The 18137-nt window shown below is 48.0% G+C and overlaps 1 protein-coding gene across 7 annotated transcripts in view; it reads right to left on the minus strand.

Moving 5' to 3' along the window:
* Positions 1-18137, minus strand: part of MPRIP (myosin phosphatase Rho interacting protein) — a 218247-nt gene that overhangs the window by 65719 nt on the left and 134391 nt on the right. For all 7 annotated transcript variants that reach the window (XM_053364529.1, XM_053364525.1, XM_053364526.1 and 4 more), the window contains exons 4-5: positions 10888-11039; positions 5072-5156 (exon numbers count right to left, since the gene is read on the minus strand). In XM_053364529.1, the coding sequence (XP_053220504.1) occupies positions 5072-5156; positions 10888-11039 (237 nt within the window). The remainder of the gene's footprint in view (positions 1-5071; positions 5157-10887; positions 11040-18137) is intronic.

Genomic DNA, 18137 nt, shown 5'->3' on the forward strand with positions numbered 1-18137 from the left:
ATTATTATGGACAATATGGTTTGATATAAAAACTGGAGTACGGATGAATATGCAGTTGTAGATGTTTAAAATGAGACCCCATGGAGGGGATGGGGGGGAAGTTTCGAGATTTAGAGAATCTCTTTATATAGATTTGTTTTTACAGTTTGTGTTCATTTATATTTTGTATGTGTAAAACCAATAAAAATTATTTCAGGGGGGAAATATGTTATGGGAGAGGAGATTATTGGTTTGTTTTCATTCTTATTCTTATTATATATTTTGTGCTTCTTTATATTGTATATTTTATGTTATGAAATGCTTTATGTTATGAAATCTACAGATAAAAGGTGGTATACAAATTTTAACAACAACAACAACAACAACAGGAAGACAAGTAGATGACACCTGCCTCTCAACTCCTCACAACATTATGACAGCTCTGTGAAATCGCTCCAGTTGGGCTTAAGCCTTGTCACAACCAAGGAGAAGGTTCACAGTCGGTCTATTAAACCATGCACAATTCACTTTGCAAGTTTCTCCACTCAACACTGATTCTCTGAAGTGGAATGCTCTCCCCAGAGAATTTTGCCTGGCGCCTTCAATGTACACCTTTAGGTGCCAGGCAAAAACATTCCTTTTTAACCAGGACTTTGGGTAATCTGATTTACATCTTATGCCCTTTTAAATGCTTGGGGGGGGAGCTATTGGGTTGTTTTTACTTTTATTATGAATTTTGTGGTTTTATATCTTGATTTTATTCTGTGAGCTGCCCTGAGACCCCTGGGTATAGGGCGGTATACAAATTCTAACAACAACAACAATGACAACCTGAGGAGATGTTCATGTGGCTCCCATCTCGTGACCCCAAATGCCAGAATCTTCCTGGGCAGGCCCACGAATCCATGCCATTGACCCATTGGGTTAACCCAACCCAGCAACAAAATCTTAGCCTTAGTCTGTGTACACAACTGTACTTTCAGGGTACACAACTCCCCCCTCCCCGAATCCTGGTAACTGGAGTTTGTTAAGGGTGCTGCGAACTTCAGGCTCTCAAAGGGATAAACCACAGTCCTGAGCAGTCTTTGTGGGGAGCTGTGTGCCTTAAACCCAGCCTTAGTCCCAGAGAAGAAGAGGCGGCTATTCAGACAGGATCAGGGGCTGAATTCTCACCCCCCCACAGACTCCGGCAGGAAGGAATGAGTCATGGTCCTGCACCAGGGTTTGGGGTCTCTCTCTCTCTCTCTCTCTCTCTCTCTCTCTCTCTCTTTTTACCATTTATAGTAAAAAAAGAGACCAACGCTGTCACTGGATCCCTAGAGAACGCAGTCCCAGCCCCCAAAAGATCTAGGAATGGCCTCAACCTCAGCTGTGGCCTCTTACTCTCCGAGTCACCTCCAGGGAACCTCTCCTCTGTAGGGAAACCAGAGCTCTGGGTAATCCAATCCAGCTGGGGAGGCCTGTGGACAGTCAACAATACACTCCCTGTTTCCAGCTGTGAAAAGGGGGCCGAAAGCCTGTAGGCAGGAACCAGGAAGTAGCCTTTGTCTGCCTTGCTGCAGGAGCATGCCACTCTGTGTACGCACATGAACACCATGTGGTAAAAAATGTAAAAGACCTCTGGATGGTTAAGTCCAGTCAAAGGCGACTATGGGGTTGTGACACTCGTCTCGCTTTCGGGCAAGGGAGCTGGTATTTGTCTACAAACAGCTTTCTGGGTCATGTGGCCAGGAGGACTAAAACGCTTCTGGTGTAACGGGACACCATGATGGAAACCAGAGCGCACGGAAACGCTGTTTACCTTCCCACCACAGCGGTACCTATTTATCTACTTGCACTGGTGTGCTTTCAAACTGCTAGGTTGGCAGGAGCTGGGACAGAGCAACGAGAGTTCACCCTGTCGCGGGGATTTGAACCGCCAAACCTCCAATCGGCAAGCCCAAGAGGCTCAGTGGTTTAGACCACAGCACCACCCACATCCCAATAATAATAATACATTTTATTTATACCCCGCCCTCCCCAGCCAAGACCAGGCTCAGGGTGGTTAACACCAGATATAAAACAATTGATTAAGATACAACTTAAAAACAAGATTAAAATACAACATTAAAATACAGTCTCATTTCAATAGAAACTCAAATCAAAAACTTTTTGGGGATGAAAACGTCAAATCTTCACCAAGGCCAACTATTCAGACTGGTCCTACGTGGGCCAGAAAAAAGCCTGGGAAGTACTCAAATAGGAGTTCCATCACAGAAGGAAAAAGGAAAGAGGGGAAGTGGATAAAGTTGATTCCAAGCCAAAGGCCAGGCAGAACAACTCTGTCTTACAGGCCCTGTGGAAAGAAATCAGATCCTGCAGGGCCCTGGTCTCATGAGACACAAGCGTTCCACCAGGCCGGGGCCAGTGCTGAAAAGGCCCTGGCTCTGGTTGAGGCTAATCTAACTTCCTTAGGGCCCGGGACCTCTAGGGTGTTGCTATTTGGACTTAGATACAGCAAGTCCCTTGTATGCAAGTTTCTGTGCAGGGAGAGGACTGTGCCTCAGGTTCAGTGTGCCTGCTTGGCATGGGGGGGGGGCAGAAAAAAAATATATCCCAGGCTCAATCTGTGCTGCTCCCACATAGGCCAGGGAGAGAGAGACTCCTGCCTGAGCCCTCGCTGAGCTAGCCGGACCAATGCAGTCTGTCATGTGTCCCGAGGACACATCGTGGAGCAGCTGGTCAGACCAGGGTGAGGGTTAGGGGAAGTTGGCTTCACCCAGAGAGGGGCCCATCAGGTTGGAATGAGCTGTGCCATGGAGTAAGGAGATGGGTGAACCACCTCAGGGAATCAGATCGAGAGGAGAGCTCCCCTTCTGGTGCTCCACTCCACCCCTCATCACAAACTTATCACGAGCCAACAATTTGATGCAGCAGCAAAAATAGCTAATGCTATTCTAGGCTGCATCAATACATGTCTAGTGTCCAGATCAAGGGAAGTCATAGTATTATTCTGCCTTAGTCAGACCACACCTGGAATTCTGTGTCCAATTCTGGGCACCACAACTTAAGAAGGATGTTGACAGGCCAGAACGTGTGCAGAGGAGGGCAACCAAGATGATCAAGGGTCTGGAAACTAAGCCTTATGAGGAAAAGTTGAAAAGGCTGGGTATGTTAAAAGAGGAGATATACAGTCTAGGACCCTCGGGACCGCCTCTCCTGGTATGTCCCGCGGAGGACCTTACGGTCTTCAAATAAAAACATCTTGGAGGTCCCGGACCACAGGGAGGTTAGGCTGGCCTCAACCAGAGCCAGGCCTTTTTGGCTGTGGCCCCAATCTGGTGGAATGCTCTGTCACAAGAGACTAGGGCCCTGCAGAACTTGACATCTTTCCGCATGGCCTGCAAGACGGAGCTGTTCCACCAGGCCTTTGGCCAAGGCACAGTCTGACCCCCTCTCTCCTTCTGTAATCCTCATAGAACTCTAGCCCAATGGTTGCCATTAATTTGACTCTGAACTGATTTTAGAATGAATTGATTTTAGAATGTATTTCAATTAAATGATTATGATTTTATGTAAACTGTGTTATTTTTACTGTTGTTAGCCGCTCTGAGCCCGGCTTTGGCTGGGGAGGACGGGATATAAATAATAATAATTATTATTATTATTATTATAGCCATCTTTAAATATCTCAAGGGCTGTCACATGGAAGATGGAGCGAGCTTGTGTTTTCCTGCTCTGGAGGCTAGGACCCGAACCAATGGATTCCGGTTACAAGAATGAGATTCCAATTCAACATCAGCAAGAACTTTCTGAGATTCCTGCATTGCAGAGGGCTGGACTTTGAACTCTACTATGATCCTATGATCACTAAAGCACTTTGCATCTTCCCGGCTCCTGCGCTGGCCTTGCCTCTCATTCTGGCACCATCTCCAGGACCCACCGATAGCCCAGCCTCCCAGGAGGAAAGTTCTGCTCGGTCTGGTTCAGAGATGCTGCTGTCATGTCCCCCATCTTCTGGGTCACAGAGATGCCAGCGCAGGTCGTGAACAGATGGCCCAGGTCCATCCCTCGCAGGAGGAATTCCCGTTTGCTTGCCCAGTCCAAAGAACTGCCTCCCTTTCCATGCTTCCATTCCCACATAACGGGACTTGAGAGGGCGTGTTGCTTGCCGGACCAATGTCTTAGCTTGCTCAGCCATGCACAGCTCCTGCTGAGCCTTTGAACCCTGTTTTGCATGGCTCTGAATACCAAAGATTTTGGCAGTAAAACTGTACTTCTTCCTCAAGCAAGAGGCAGGACTCAGGATAAGGCAAAGTCCTACACTTCCACAGGGAAAGCGCAGAATGTGGTTCTGGGGTGCTCCTTCCTGACCCCACTTTCTTTCTCGCTTGAAAAGACGAGCGCAAGATGATATTGCAAACGTTAAAAGGTTATACGTGCAGGAATTGGCAAGTGGATAGCTGACGGATAAGGATAAATAAGTTTTAAAAAAACAAAAAAAACAAAAACTACTGCAATAACGTATAGGCCTGAATATAAGTCACACTTTCCCCCCCAAATTCTGACGGTGAAAAGTTAAAGTGTGGCTTAAATTTGCAACCTTACAAAAATGGGCTTTTATGATATCACTTTCGGATTTTCTTCTACATTTGCCATTTATGGGTGTGAGTGCCTGCGGAATTTTAAGGGAGCAGCTTATATTCAGGTATTGTCTCCCCCCCCCCTTGAATTTTAAAGGTGAGGCTTATTTGCGGGTGCGGCTTATATTCGGGCCAATATGATATAAGGTGAATTGTAAGGAATGGAATGTGAACTAGAAGCAACTAGGAAAATAAAGCAGTGACAAGAGGAAACCTTAGACGCATCAAGAATGGAGTGCGGGAAACCTATTTTTGGAAAAAACGGTATTAAATCTGTCTTAATTTGTGGCCGATTTGGGAAATCAATTTTTAAAAATTGGTAAAAAAAGAAAAAGAAACGATGAGTGCTGCAAAGCCATGAGCAAGCTGTGAAAAGCTGCTTTCGTTTCAGAGCGGTGCTTTTCAAAGGGAGTCCCATATCTTGCTAACCATAACGGGTGGGGATCACTTCCCCCTTCCTACCGATTTACCTGCGGAGTCGGGGGCTCCACTTTCCTCTTCTTTTTCTGGTTCTGCTTGTTCGTCCTTGGGTAGACAACCAGCATCTCCAGCCACCTGGAGGAAAGAGGAAAGAGAGGAAAGTTAGGAATCGTGTCACGGAAAGCACCCGGAAAAGGCTCCGAGAGCCAGGTGAGACTGGCAGTGGTTCCCCCCTTCGTGGAGCAGGTTGGCTGATTGGCTACAAGCATCTATTAAAGAAAGAGATGGTTTACAGTAGTACCTTGGTTGAAGACAGACTGGTTTAAGAACAATTTGTTTTACAAACTCCGCAAAACCAGAACTTTACCTCGGTCTTTACCTTGGTTTGAGAACTTTACCTCGGTCTAAGAACGGAATCCGAACAGTGGAAGGGCACTGGCGGTGGAAGGCCTCATTAGGGAAAGTGTGCCTCGGTTTAAGAACAGTTTTGGTTTAAGAACGGACTTTCGGAACAGATTAAGTTTGTAAACCAAGGTACCACTGTATTGGGCTTGTGCAACACCAGGGTAGATCGGAGGGGGTGGAAGCGGTATTCCCAATGCTTTTAACATTTGCAATTTTAAGTCAATGGACTAACCAGGAAATCTGACTTGAGGGAAAACAACATAAGAGTCTTGCCATGGCTCTGTGTTCAAAGCACAAACGCGCGCACACAGTCCCCCTTACGTTGGAGACATCCAGGCAGCTGTTGCTCTGGGGGACGGGATATAATGTGGTGGCAGAGTACACAACTTGCATGCAAATTGTCCCAAGTCCATTTCCAAACATCTGCAGTTCAAAATAAGGGAGGTATTGGAAAGGTATGGCTCATCTGAATAGACTATGAAGGCTTGTGGGTTATGAAAAGGATGGTTGTATATGTTCCACTGCCCTCTAGGAATCAGGTACCATTTTCCAGCAGAGCAATAGCTCAGACAATAGAGAATGAGGCTCTTAATCTCAGGGTCAGGGGTTCAAGCTCCATGTTGGGCAAAAGATTCCTGCATTGTACTGAGTTGGAACAGATGACTCTCATGGTCCCTCCCAACTCTTCTACGATTGCAAACCCTAATAATAATAACACCACCACCACCACACTGGGGATTGAACCTGCGACCTTCTGCACGCTAAATGGATGCTCTACCTCTGAGCTACAACTTTTCCCATTACTCCTCAAATCTTCTCTGTGCAAACAGCAACAACGTGGGCACTGGTGCAAGCAGAGCAGTAACTGTGCCCCCTTCCCCACCCCAAACCCCTGCTCAATGCGAATGCCTTCTCTTCCCCTCCCAAGCGGTGGGGTGGTTTCTAATCTCCGTTCCAAGACACACACACAAGCAAAGGTGCACTGTTTGTGCATGGGGTGGCGTCCGTGTTTTCCAGGGCTAAGGTTCTACTTTTCAGGAGTTTATTCAACGCCACCGTGAAAATAAAAGCCTGCCTCTCTCTCTCTAGTGACTCTGAACTGCACAAGCTCCCAGGCGCAAGCTTCTCAAGAGGCAGCAAGGGCACGGAAGACAGCGTATAATCGTAATAATAACCACCCCGAATTACCACCCCCACCCCCAAGCCAGCAGCCGCAAACCTAAGACAGATGGATGTTGTGTTGCCAAAGAGGAACCCACTCCAACCTCAGTGGAGGGCCGGGGGGGGGGGGATTTCACGTGAGCAGCATGACAGAAGCAGCCTGCTCTCAGAAATCAAGCTGCTGGAAATCCAGTGGTTTTACAACAACGTATTATTATTATTATTGGGGCACGGGTGGCGCTGTGGGTTAAACCACAGAGCCTAGGACTTGCCGATCAGAAGGTCGGCGGTTCAAATCCCCGCAACGGGGTGAGCTCCCGATGCTCAGTCCCTGCTCCTGACAACCTAGCAGTTCGAAAGCACGTCAAAGTGCAAGTAGATAAATAGGGACCGCTCTGGCAGGAAGGTAAATGGCGTTTTTGTGCGCTACTCTGGTTCGCCAGAAGCGGCTTAAGTCATGCTGGCCACATAACCCGGAAGCTGTATGCCGGCTCCCTCGGCCAATAAAGCGAGATGAGCGCCGCAACCCCAGAGTCGGCCCCTTTACCTTTTATTATTATTATTATTATTATTATTATTATTATTATTATTATTAATTCGCCACCCATCCAGCTGGGTTTCTCCAGCCACTCTGGGCGGCTCCCATGATAAAACATTAAACATTTAAAACTTCCCTCAACAGGGCTGCCTTCAGATGTCTTGTAAAAGTCAGGTAGTTGTTTATTTCCTTGACATCTGATACGAGGGCGTTCCATAGGGCGGGTGCCACTACCGAGAAAGCCCTCTGCTTGGTTCCCTGTAACTTCACTTCTCGCAGCAAGGGAACCGCCAGAAGGTCCTCAGAGCTGGACCTCAGTGTCCGGGCTGAATGACGGGAGTGGAGACGCTCCCTCAGGTATACGGGGCTGAAGCCGTTTAGGGATTTAAAGGTCAGCACCAACACTTTGAATTGCGCCAACAGCCCCTGAGACGGCTCACTTAGGAGGGAGCAACTGCTCTCTGCCTCCCTTCCCAAGGTGAACAAAAAGTCTACTTGGACAGAGTGAAACCACTGGGTCCATCTAACTCAGTCTTGTCAACACAGGGTTTCTGGAGGTACCAGAGTCTGACCCTGACACTAGAGATGGGCGATATATTGATAAATTGCCTGAAACCGGCACGGCGCTCAAATCGCGATACCAATTTGAGTTTCAGACAATTTGAGCTGGCAATCCATGCCTAGAGGTACCATTGTAGCAAACATATCCCAGACTTAAGCTGCCCTTTGACGATGAGCTTATTTATCTGAGTTTCTAACATTGTTTAGGACCACAGACTTTGCTCTGGGCTCATTCTCTTAACAGCAGAATTCCAAGAATTGGCGAGGCTCAGGCCTCATGCAAAGCATTCAAGTCCTGGCTTCCCCCAAAGAATCCTGGGAACTGTAGTTTGTTAAAGAGGCAAAGAGGCCCCTGTTCCCCTCACAGAGCTTCAATTATCAGACTGTGTTAATCATCAATCCTTCTTCCCAGGGAATGCTGGGAGTTGTAGTTCTGTGCAGGGAACCTCTTAAGAACTCTCAGCTCCTTAACAGGCTGCGGCTCCCAGAATTCTGCCGAAAGTGGTATGATAGTGCTTTAAATGTGTTGTGTGGATGTGGCCAATTTGCCCTCTGTCTGGCAGCATTCCAGCAAGCTTTAAATAGCTTAAAAGCAGTCCTTAAAGCACACAAAAATCTCGCCGTGACTCAGCGCAAGGAGCTCTGTGACGGATAACTCCTCAAAGGAACAAAACTGACGCCAGTTCGGTTTCTAAGGTCAAGTGGCCGGCCAATTTGCCCCTGTTAACCCCAGTTTTGACAGAACCAGATCTCCCCAAACCGTACAGAGTCTGAACATTTCTTTAGGCATGAAGCATTTCTCCAAGAAAGGGGTTGCAGGCGGCTGGAGCACTCTGGCCCCAGCAAGAGAGACGGGCAAGAAATTCAGGGAAAAATTAATTCCCGCAGATCAAGCCCGACTTGGGCAGGACAGCTGTGACAGGGAGAAGGAGGAAACAAGCAAAACCTGCTCAACAGGTCAGGTCCAATTCTGCAGCCTGGATTCTGCCTCTCCCTGTCTGTTGTGCTCATTTCAATCTTCCTCCCCCCCTCCTTTGTTTTAATGCCTATTTCAGGATTTGCAGGTTTAAGAGGCAAAAAAATAGAACAAAAGAGGCTAGCCGGCTGCAGCTCAGGGCAATTCAGGTTTGCCACTTCCGCTCCATGCAGAGCTGCTGAGCTCAAGACGTCTTTGCATAAGGATTCTAGCCTGCCGTGGGCTTGGGACTGGAAATGATCCTAGTCCTCAGTGATCCACTCCCACCTTGATTTTAAAAGCAGGCTAACCCAGGGCCTTCGTAAGAACGTAAACTTTAGGGTGGGGAACGCCTGCAAAAGGAAGGTACATTTAACTGCCTCTGGAAGTAGATCCTTTCAGGAGCACATTACCAACTCAGAAAAAGCAAGTGTGCTTCACTGCTCAGAATTTGGGCGAAGAAACTGCTCTGGAGGGAGACAGGCTGAGATTTTAGGCCTAGGCCAGGCACAGGCAAACTCGGCCCTCCAGATGTTTTGGGACTACAACTCCCATCATCCCTAGCTAACAGGACCAGTGGTCAGGGATGATGGGAGTTGTAGTCTCAAAACATCTGGAGGACCGAGTTTGCCTATGTCTGGCCTAGGCAGGCGGGTGGATTTGCGCCTCAAAGAGAGATCTCCCTATTCAGACGCCTAACCGTTCAGCGTTTGCCAAATTGCAAGGCCCCGGGAAGTAGGCTGCAGGGAACGGAGGAGGAATATTTCATTTTAATTTCCTTCCAAAGGTCAGTCCTCCTTGGGAAAGAGAGGAAGAGCAGCTGTGTACACAGGGAGAGGGGACAGCAGGGGAACAGAGACCAAGTCAGAACCAGAAAAGGCCGAGGAGAGAGTGTGCCGGAACTACAATAAGACTGGCTTGTGTACGACATTCCCAGGAGCAAACGACTCCCTGCAGAACTGCTGGAACTTTTGAGAGCAGGTGGAGGCCTTAGTTTTGTATGCAGTAACAGCAGCCAGAATTTTGCTGGCATAGAAATGGAAACAGGAAGAGATGCCCATGAAAGAAGAATGGAGGATGAAACTGATGGAATACGCAGAAATGGACAGATTGATGGGGAGAATTAGGAACCAACGTGACCAGAGATTCTCCGAAGACTGGAAGAAATTTACAGAGTATATCAAAAAATTTTGTGATGATCAAATAACGTTCGTTGGCTTTCAAGAAGCTCTGTGAAATTACTGTTAGAAATATTGTTTAAAAAATATGATGTGATTAAGAGTATTTGAGTGCAATATAATATTGGGAAATGTGAGACGAGGATAAAAAATAAACGGAAAATTATCAGACAAGCTGAGGGAAGTTCTGGAAAAAAGGGTTTAAGTTAAAAATGGATGTATAATTTTGTAAAAATGTTTTTTTAATGGAAAATCTAATAAAAAATATTTATTAAAAAAAAGAGAGAGCAGGTGGAGGCCATGGTGAAGCCAGTGTGCATGTGGAACAGGGCCTTCTAAGTGTTAGCACCCAGACTTTGGCAACCCTAAGTCAATATTGACCAAGCAACGGGAAACTGTGCTAAGTTCTATAACAAGCGTGTTTCTAGACCTTAGACTAAGACCCATACAACAAAAACTCATATAATTTACTGGAATTGTCTATGTTTGTTCAGGAAAGGGCTACCCAGCTGCTGGAGCTGCAATAGGAATGACGATTCTTTAAAATATATGTTCATACAATGTCCCACATTGGTATGGAATTGGTGTGCAATTCCACCCCGATACAAATATATAATTTTCTGGGTTCAACGACATTTGGAAAGACTTGGGGTGGAGGGGTGACTAGGGTGTTAGCTGTTGACTAGCCAAGGGCAGGAGGCCAAGCTCCCAATATTTGCGCAAGGCCCAGCCAATCCAGAGGCTTCAGACTGACAGCCAATCGCAGAGGCCAGCGTTGCACATTCTTATCCCCTCCTTTGCCTGAAGAGGGCGACATCGCCCAAACATCCACACAAGCCCACAAGCCACCTGGAACAAACCAAGGATGCGAGAGTCAAAATGTGGGGGTCCCCGGCACACCACAAAGGGCGCTCAGCAGCATGGGGTGCAGAAACGCCCCCTCCTTGAACCCCCTGAGCCTCTTGCTCCAGCAGCGAAATGAGAATTTTGCTGCATGCCGTGGCCTCTCTCGATTCCTGCCTTCTCTGCCGCTGCCCCTCTTCCGAGAACACACTGCTGCCAACTCACCCGCTGATGATCTCCTTGTTCTCTGCTCGGATGAAGTGCTCCTTCTCAGGCGTCAATATGCAGAGGGAGAACTTCTGCCCGGTCCGGCTTTCCCCGTCCACGACATCCGTACACTGGTTCATGTTGATGGTGCCCTGGGGAAGGGTGGTTGGCTAGAAGGGAAAATGGAAGCGGGAAAGTTATAAGGAGGAAGGATGAGAGCATGTTTCAAATGTTCAGTGTTTTCCTGTACAGCAGCCTTTGCCACCCAGGTCTCCTCCCGGACATTTTGGACTACAACTCCCATCAGTGTAACACTGCCGGTTGGAGCTGATGGGAGCTGTAGTTTATTTTCTGTTTTCTCTTTTTTTATATATATTGAATTTGGAACGCAGATCTCAGGGCAGTTGCCAAGACAAAATCACAATATATAAACTTAAAATACATAATAAAAATAAAAACAAGAACAACCCATTAATCCCCCCCAACATATTTTAAAAGGGCATTTGAATAGGTGTCTCCGAACAACCCCCAGCGCCCTTAAATAACTACACATTTCCTAGAATTGTATATTGAAATGCAGAGATACCTTGGTTTAAGAACAGCTTAGTTTATGAACAACTTGGATTAAGAATGCTGCAAACCCAAAAGTAGGTGTTTTGGTTTGAGAACTTTGCCTTCGAAGCAGAACATGTTTTGGTTACTGTTGAGTGTGTTCCATTTGTAAATTGAGTCCCCCGCTGCTATGGGAAAGGACACCTTGGTTTAAGAATGGACTTCCGGAACGGATTAAGTTCGTAAACCAAGGTACCACTGTATATTATCACAGCGGTAAGATTGTTATATGCACAAAGATGGAAGGGTTTGCTATTACCTACTACAGGAGAATGGTGACGGAAATTAATGGATTTGGCTGAGACGGCGAAGTTGACGTGTTTAGTTATAGAAAAATCATCATTGCCCTTTATTAATAACGGGAAACCCCTTATGGACTTTTTGTGCAAAAAGGAAAAGGAATATGCGGTATCTGGGTTTGAAGTCTGAAAAAAAGGTTAGTCTGTGGAAAGTAGAAGAGCTGGATACTACTTGGGAGCAAGGGTGTTGCCCAAGTCTAGGAAGCTGACAGACAAGGAATCAGAAGTCTTTTTCTCTCTTTTTTTAGCTCTACCAACTGAGCTATCCTAGGACATAATAGTCACCACGATAGCTTATTATTAGCCAACATAGTCATCTCAGTGCATTGCTATATACACCTGCCAAACAAATTCTTCTGGGTTGCCTTTTCTTTCCAAAACACACTCGCTGTTGATTTTTGCTCCTTCCCTCACCCTACCCGAAATCACCATGTTTTTTAAACCAAAGGCCAATCTCAGGGGCAGCTCAAGGTATTTTGCTGCCCAAGGCAAAGGACAAGATTCTGCATCCGCCACCCACAGCACCCGCCATCTCAAGGCTGGCAATGGGGATTGTGTCCTCCTGGGCACGCATTGTGTGTGGGCGCAGGACAGATTGTGTGGCATCTCCTGCTGAAACAGCAAAGTACAGTCAGAGGGGCTTCTCCTGCTGTCCTCCCAAAACATCTGCCGCCCAAGACGCTGCCCTCACACCTGCCTAATGGTACAGACGGCCAATTTTCCCTCCACACCAAAATGGGCCGTAACGTCTCTGCTTACTACAAATAGAGGTCGTGGAATATGAGCAATTCACACAAAAAATCATTTTCTTTCAACCAGATAGGCTACTCCCAAGGCCGCTGTCCACATGCTAGGATTATGTTAGCCCTTGACAAAAAAGGCCCCTCTGCACGGGTCCACGACCAGTCATACTATTCCCCATTCCCCCCCCCCCGGAAGCTATTTCCGGTGCTCCTCCGACCTGGAAGTGGGCAGCCGCGCAGCGCCGGTAAGAGCAGGCGGCGGGTGTTGCCACGGGCCAGATAAACAAGTCCCTCGGGCCTTATCCGGCCTGCCAGCCTTAGTTTGGGGATCCCTGATTTACAACATGCCAGCAAAGGCACACTGGCAAAGCATCGTGGGAGGGATATGGAGCCTGCATCAGAATTCCCCCACCCCCACCCCGGGACATGGCCAATTTGTGTTTACATGCGCAAAGAACGGCCAAGTTGAAAAACCTTGGTGAGCAGCGTGGCAGACAAGCCAGGCAGGCACACACAAGCGTTTTCTACCAGTATAAATCATCAGTAAGCTTCTCAGAAGACTTGGAAAGGATGCCAGGTGGGAAAGTGAAGGAGGAGGAGGAGGAGGAGAGGAAATGGTGGCAGCGATGCTGCTCTCGCCCCACACAGCTGGGCCTCCCACAGCCAGGCGCTTGCTGGTGCAAGAGGTTAATGGTTTCTTGACAGGTACCACTGTAGAAGGCATGCCTGGAGCAACCAAAATTGCAGAGAGCTTGCTGTGCTTTTTAAACACGAGCAAGCTGGGCTGTTTCGAGGTCTACAGTGTGCCGCAGCTAATTCTTAGAAGTGCAGAGTTGGAAGGGACCCGAGGGTCATCTAGTCCAACCCCCTTGCAATGCAGGAATCTTTTGCCCAAAGCAAGACTTGAACCCACGACCCTGGAATTAAGAATCTCATGCTCTACCTAGTGAGCTAGGATAATTCAAACCTTGCCCTGGCCGCAAACCTACGCAGAGGTTCCCTGGTACATACCACCATCTAAATCTACAAGGGCAAACTTTCTGAATTTTGGGGATAATAGTATCAGTGATGTCGGAGGAATTTGATCTTTGGAAATTAATAGGATGTGCTCGCCTGAACCTCACCCTCCTAGATCAACATGCAGGTTGAAATTTAAGCTATCCACCTTTTCCCCATGCTTCTTGGGTATCTGAACCCAGTTCACAGACCAAATAATATATCAAAATAGGCTTAGAATGTGCATTTGGATGCAAATATTCAAGCAGATTTTTCTGAAAAATCACAAATCAATGCGGGAACAGGATGGGTCTAACTCCAAAGTGGATGCATTTGAAAATGGTAAGCTAGGAATAAACCAGTTTTCCCAAACCAGATCAATAATGGTCTCCCTTATAGAATTATTGCATGCAGTCCAATACAGAGATATATAGAATTGGCTTCCCAGGTCACCCAGTGAACCGAGTGGGAGGATTCGAACCCTGCTCTCCCGGGTCCTAGCCTCACACTCTGACCACTACACCAGTCTCCCCAGGAGCTGCGGAGCCACCATCAGAATGGACGACTCCTTGCAAAGTGGAACAGCCACCTGAACACACAGCCATGAAATGGGGTGGAAATTGAAGTAGCAGCAGAATCTGGGGAGGGTTTTTTGGCCGGGGAGGGAGAGAGTCTGTCTTCCCAGCATTTCACGGACGGGGATGGCAAGTTCAGCCAGGGGACATTTTTTAAAAGAGGCGTAAAGTTTACTCAAGGCAGACAGCAAGTCTAAACAGCCAATCGGACCAGCCGGGAGCAAAGAGGTAGACTGAGAAGCAGGCGGATCTCAAGCGTAAAGAGAGCCAGGAGGACTTAACCCTGTCGGATGCCCAAACTTGCTCAGCATCCTTGTATTTTCACCTTGCCCTCGGAAGAGTTTGAGGCAGTTGACACCACATAGAGCGCTCTCAAACCACTTTTAATATTCGTGAGTTCCACCCATCTAAGCATTCTGGGAACTGCAGTCTGTTAAGGGTGCAGAGAAGTGTCTCCTCACAGTGCTACAGTTCCCAGAGTTCGCTGGGAAGAAGAAACGATTGTTAAACCATTCTGTGAAGGGAATAAAGGTAAAGGTAAAGGGACCCCTGACCATTAGGTCCAGTCATGGCTGAGTCTGGGGTTGCGGCGCTCATCTCACTTTACTGGCCGAGGGAGCCGGCGTACAGCTTCTGGGCCATGTGGCCAGCATGACTAAGCCGCTTCTGGCGAACCAGAGCAGCACATGGAAACGCCATTTACCTTCCCGCCGGAGCGGTACCTATTTATCTACTTGCACTTTGTGCTTTCGAACTGCTAGGTTGGCAGGAGCAGGGACCAAGCAACGGGAGCTCACCCCGTCACGGGGATTCAAACCGCTGACCTTCTGATCGGCAAGTCCTAGGCTCTGTGGTTTAGACCACAGCACCACCTGCATCCCCAAGACCCTTTGCAAGAGGCTGTGGCTATCTGAAGGGTATAATGGTGCTTTAAATGTGTGGGGTGGGTTTGCAGAGTTGCCCTTCATTTATGCTCACAGCCACCCTGTGGCTACAGCTAAGAATTAAATAAAGGAGCATCTCCGAGCTCATTCTGAGCTGAAGAACTGGTTTTCCATACCAGAAACTGGACGGAGCTCCAGGAGGCTGGTTTAGATAGGCAAACACGCTTTGTTGCTGCTGAGCAAATTGCGGAAACCCTTGCTGACGTGATGCAAATCACCCCGAGATCTGCCAGCAGATCCCAATCCAGCTTCTGCCCAATGCTGCTCTGCGTGAGAAGCCCTCCCACCCGCCCGATTAAAACTAGAGTCACACAACCCCTCACATCCCAAAGAAGTGTGCAAGCATCGGCCAACCAGGGCAGTCGTCTCACAAGGCAAGGGTAATACAAAGTCAGGATAACTGATCAATCCAATCACAATGGCCATAGACTCACAGGGGTGCAGCAGGGAACCTCTTTCACAGGTGCTTCCAGAAGCTCTGACTTCATTAACTACTTGCAGCCGCTGATGGAAACTCACATATATAACCTAGGTGCCAAATGGCTCCTTAAACCGGGGTTGCAGTCGCCAAAATGGAATGTTTAGTCGCCGTTTTGGCGCCAGACGGCTCAAAAGTCATATTTTGGGTTCCTGAAATTCGTTCTGATTGCACAGATAAACTATAAGGGATGAAATTCTACAGGATGTGCTGCTAGTGTGTGAAAACGGTCCAGATCCAAGGTTCCCCAGGCATGCACCTCCAGATGGTGGAGATGTCTGATGGCGCCCGGGCATATTCACTTGGTCACAAGTGGCCAACAGCCAGGTACAAAATGCCCCCCAAAATAAATAAACCAGGGAATTGTCATTCTGGCCCCCAAAGATGGATGCCACCTGGGATAAAGGGTCTGGGCACCCTCCATATTTAAAATGCCCCTGCCCCACAAAACCCCCCTAAAACTCCTGCTTGCAGTATTTGCATACAGCCATGCTGCAAATGGGTGTGTGGGGAGGCTTGTAAGTTTAAATACGGGGAGCCGGGAGATGGGGCAGGTCTCTTTTATTCCAGGTGGCTTCTGTCTTCTCGGTTGTGGGGAAATCAGCCAGAAGGATAATAATGTGAGGGAGAAAAGAGCCATGTGTGAAGCAGCCCCCACCCCTCTCTTTCCCCTGGGCTGATGGAATCAAACAAGCTTTTATTTTTCCAAGGCTGTTTTGACCTTATATGGGGAATTCTCGCATGCAGCTGTAATCGTGCTTCGCAGCCGCGATTCACCCCCAGCAAACCTCTGCCACGGGCCTGCTCCACTCCTTTCCAGATACAGCTGCAACACACAATCACAAGTCCAGCTACCAGAAGGTTAACAAATAATTAACCTCAGGGAAATCATCAACACAAAGGAAGATGGAAGCAGTTTCACGGATCCGGGCAGAGCTGCACGCTGCATTTAAAGCATGGACAACACACATTTCAAGCGCAAAGAATCCTGGAGGACGGCAGTTTCCCCCGTTCATAGAGCAACACCACTTCCAGCAACTTTAATTCCAGAAACTACAATTGCTGGCATCTGTCTGCCTTGAGAGACAATGGAGTGCTCCTCCAGGGGTGAAGTCGTCAAACCACTGAAGAATCACAGCGCCTGTTGTGGCTGAAGAAACCGGTAGCTCATAACTGCTGCTTCCTGCATTGTTTTTGCTGCGTTACGAGCACCGAAGTGACCGCCCCAGGGTGCCAGCCTGGGCAGTGTGTCTGGAGGTCCTGGGCTGCCCAGACAACAAGACCCCCTTCTCGGCCTTACTGATGGGGTCCAAAGGAGCAAGACGTTTGGCACCAGCTTGGCCACAGGAGGAGGAGTACAAGGTGCCATCCAACCATCTTCGGAACTTCACTCCAGATTTGCGTAGGGTTTATTCCTGAGCCTTTTCTTCTCCCTCAGATATTCCACAGGGCAGTGTCAGTTCAGGTCTTCCTTCTCCTAGGTGGGCTACCTTCCCAGGTGACTGAGCCCCATCTGCTCCTTACTTCCCTCTCCAGCAGCCTTTCTCAACCTGTGGGTCCCCAGATGTTGTTGAACTACAACTCCCTTAACCCCAGATAGCAAGGCCAGAGCTCAGGGATGATGGGGGTTGTAGTCCAACAACATCTGGGGACCAACAGGTTGAGAACCGCTGCTCTACAGAATACTCAGAAACCACCTCATTGACCATTGGACCCACTATTTTTCTCAGCCGCTCAATCCACCACAGCCTGTCCCAATTCTTTGTGAGGCCGTGTACTTTAAATGTATAGTGAAGGCCTGCTCTTGGTTGTCATAAATTAGGGAAACGCAGAGACAACAAGGCTATCAATAGTAATTACAGTGGTACCTCGGGTTAAGTACTTAATTCGTACAGGAGATCTGTACTTAACCTGAAACTGTTCTTAACCACCACTGTTCTGAAGCACCACTTTAGCTAATGGGGCCTCCCGCTGCCGCCGGAGCACGATTTCTGTTCTCAACCTGAAGCAAAGTTCTTAACCTGAAGCACTATTTCTGGGTTAGCAGACTCTGTAACCTGAAGCATATATAACCTGAAGCGTATGTAACCCGAGGTACCACTGTACAGTCAAACCTCGATTGTCAGACGTAATCCATTCCAGAAGCCCGTTCGGCTTCCAAAATGTTCGGCAACTGAGGCGTCGGTCGTTTGGCTTCCGAAAAACATTTGAAAACTGGAGCATTCACTTCCAGGTTTTAAATGTTCCAAAATGGAGGCGCCTGGGAGCTGTCTGGGGGGAGAGGCAAATATTGGCAGAAGACAGGTGGTTGTTTCCACACCCTGCTGGCAAACTTTCCAGAAGTAAATGACTGACCACTGTGGAAAGCAGGATGCTAGATCTGGTGGAATTTTGGTCTGATCCTGCATGGATCTTCTTATGCTCTGAATGAGAAGAGGGCCTTCCTAGGGAGGTCTAAGCACTTGCTAGGGAGAGTGACCAATGCCGTCAGCAGCGACAGAGGAGTGACTAGAGAGGGAAGGAGGGGAATTGTGTTCAGTCCATCATTTTAAGCAAACTGTTCCCATTTGCACCTCTCCTGGGTTACAGACACGGATCAGAATGCAATTATCCTTTGGATT

This window comes from Podarcis raffonei, chromosome 14, assembly GCF_027172205.1.
Source record: "Podarcis raffonei isolate rPodRaf1 chromosome 14, rPodRaf1.pri, whole genome shotgun sequence".
NCBI lineage: Eukaryota > Metazoa > Chordata > Lepidosauria > Squamata > Lacertidae > Podarcis > Podarcis raffonei.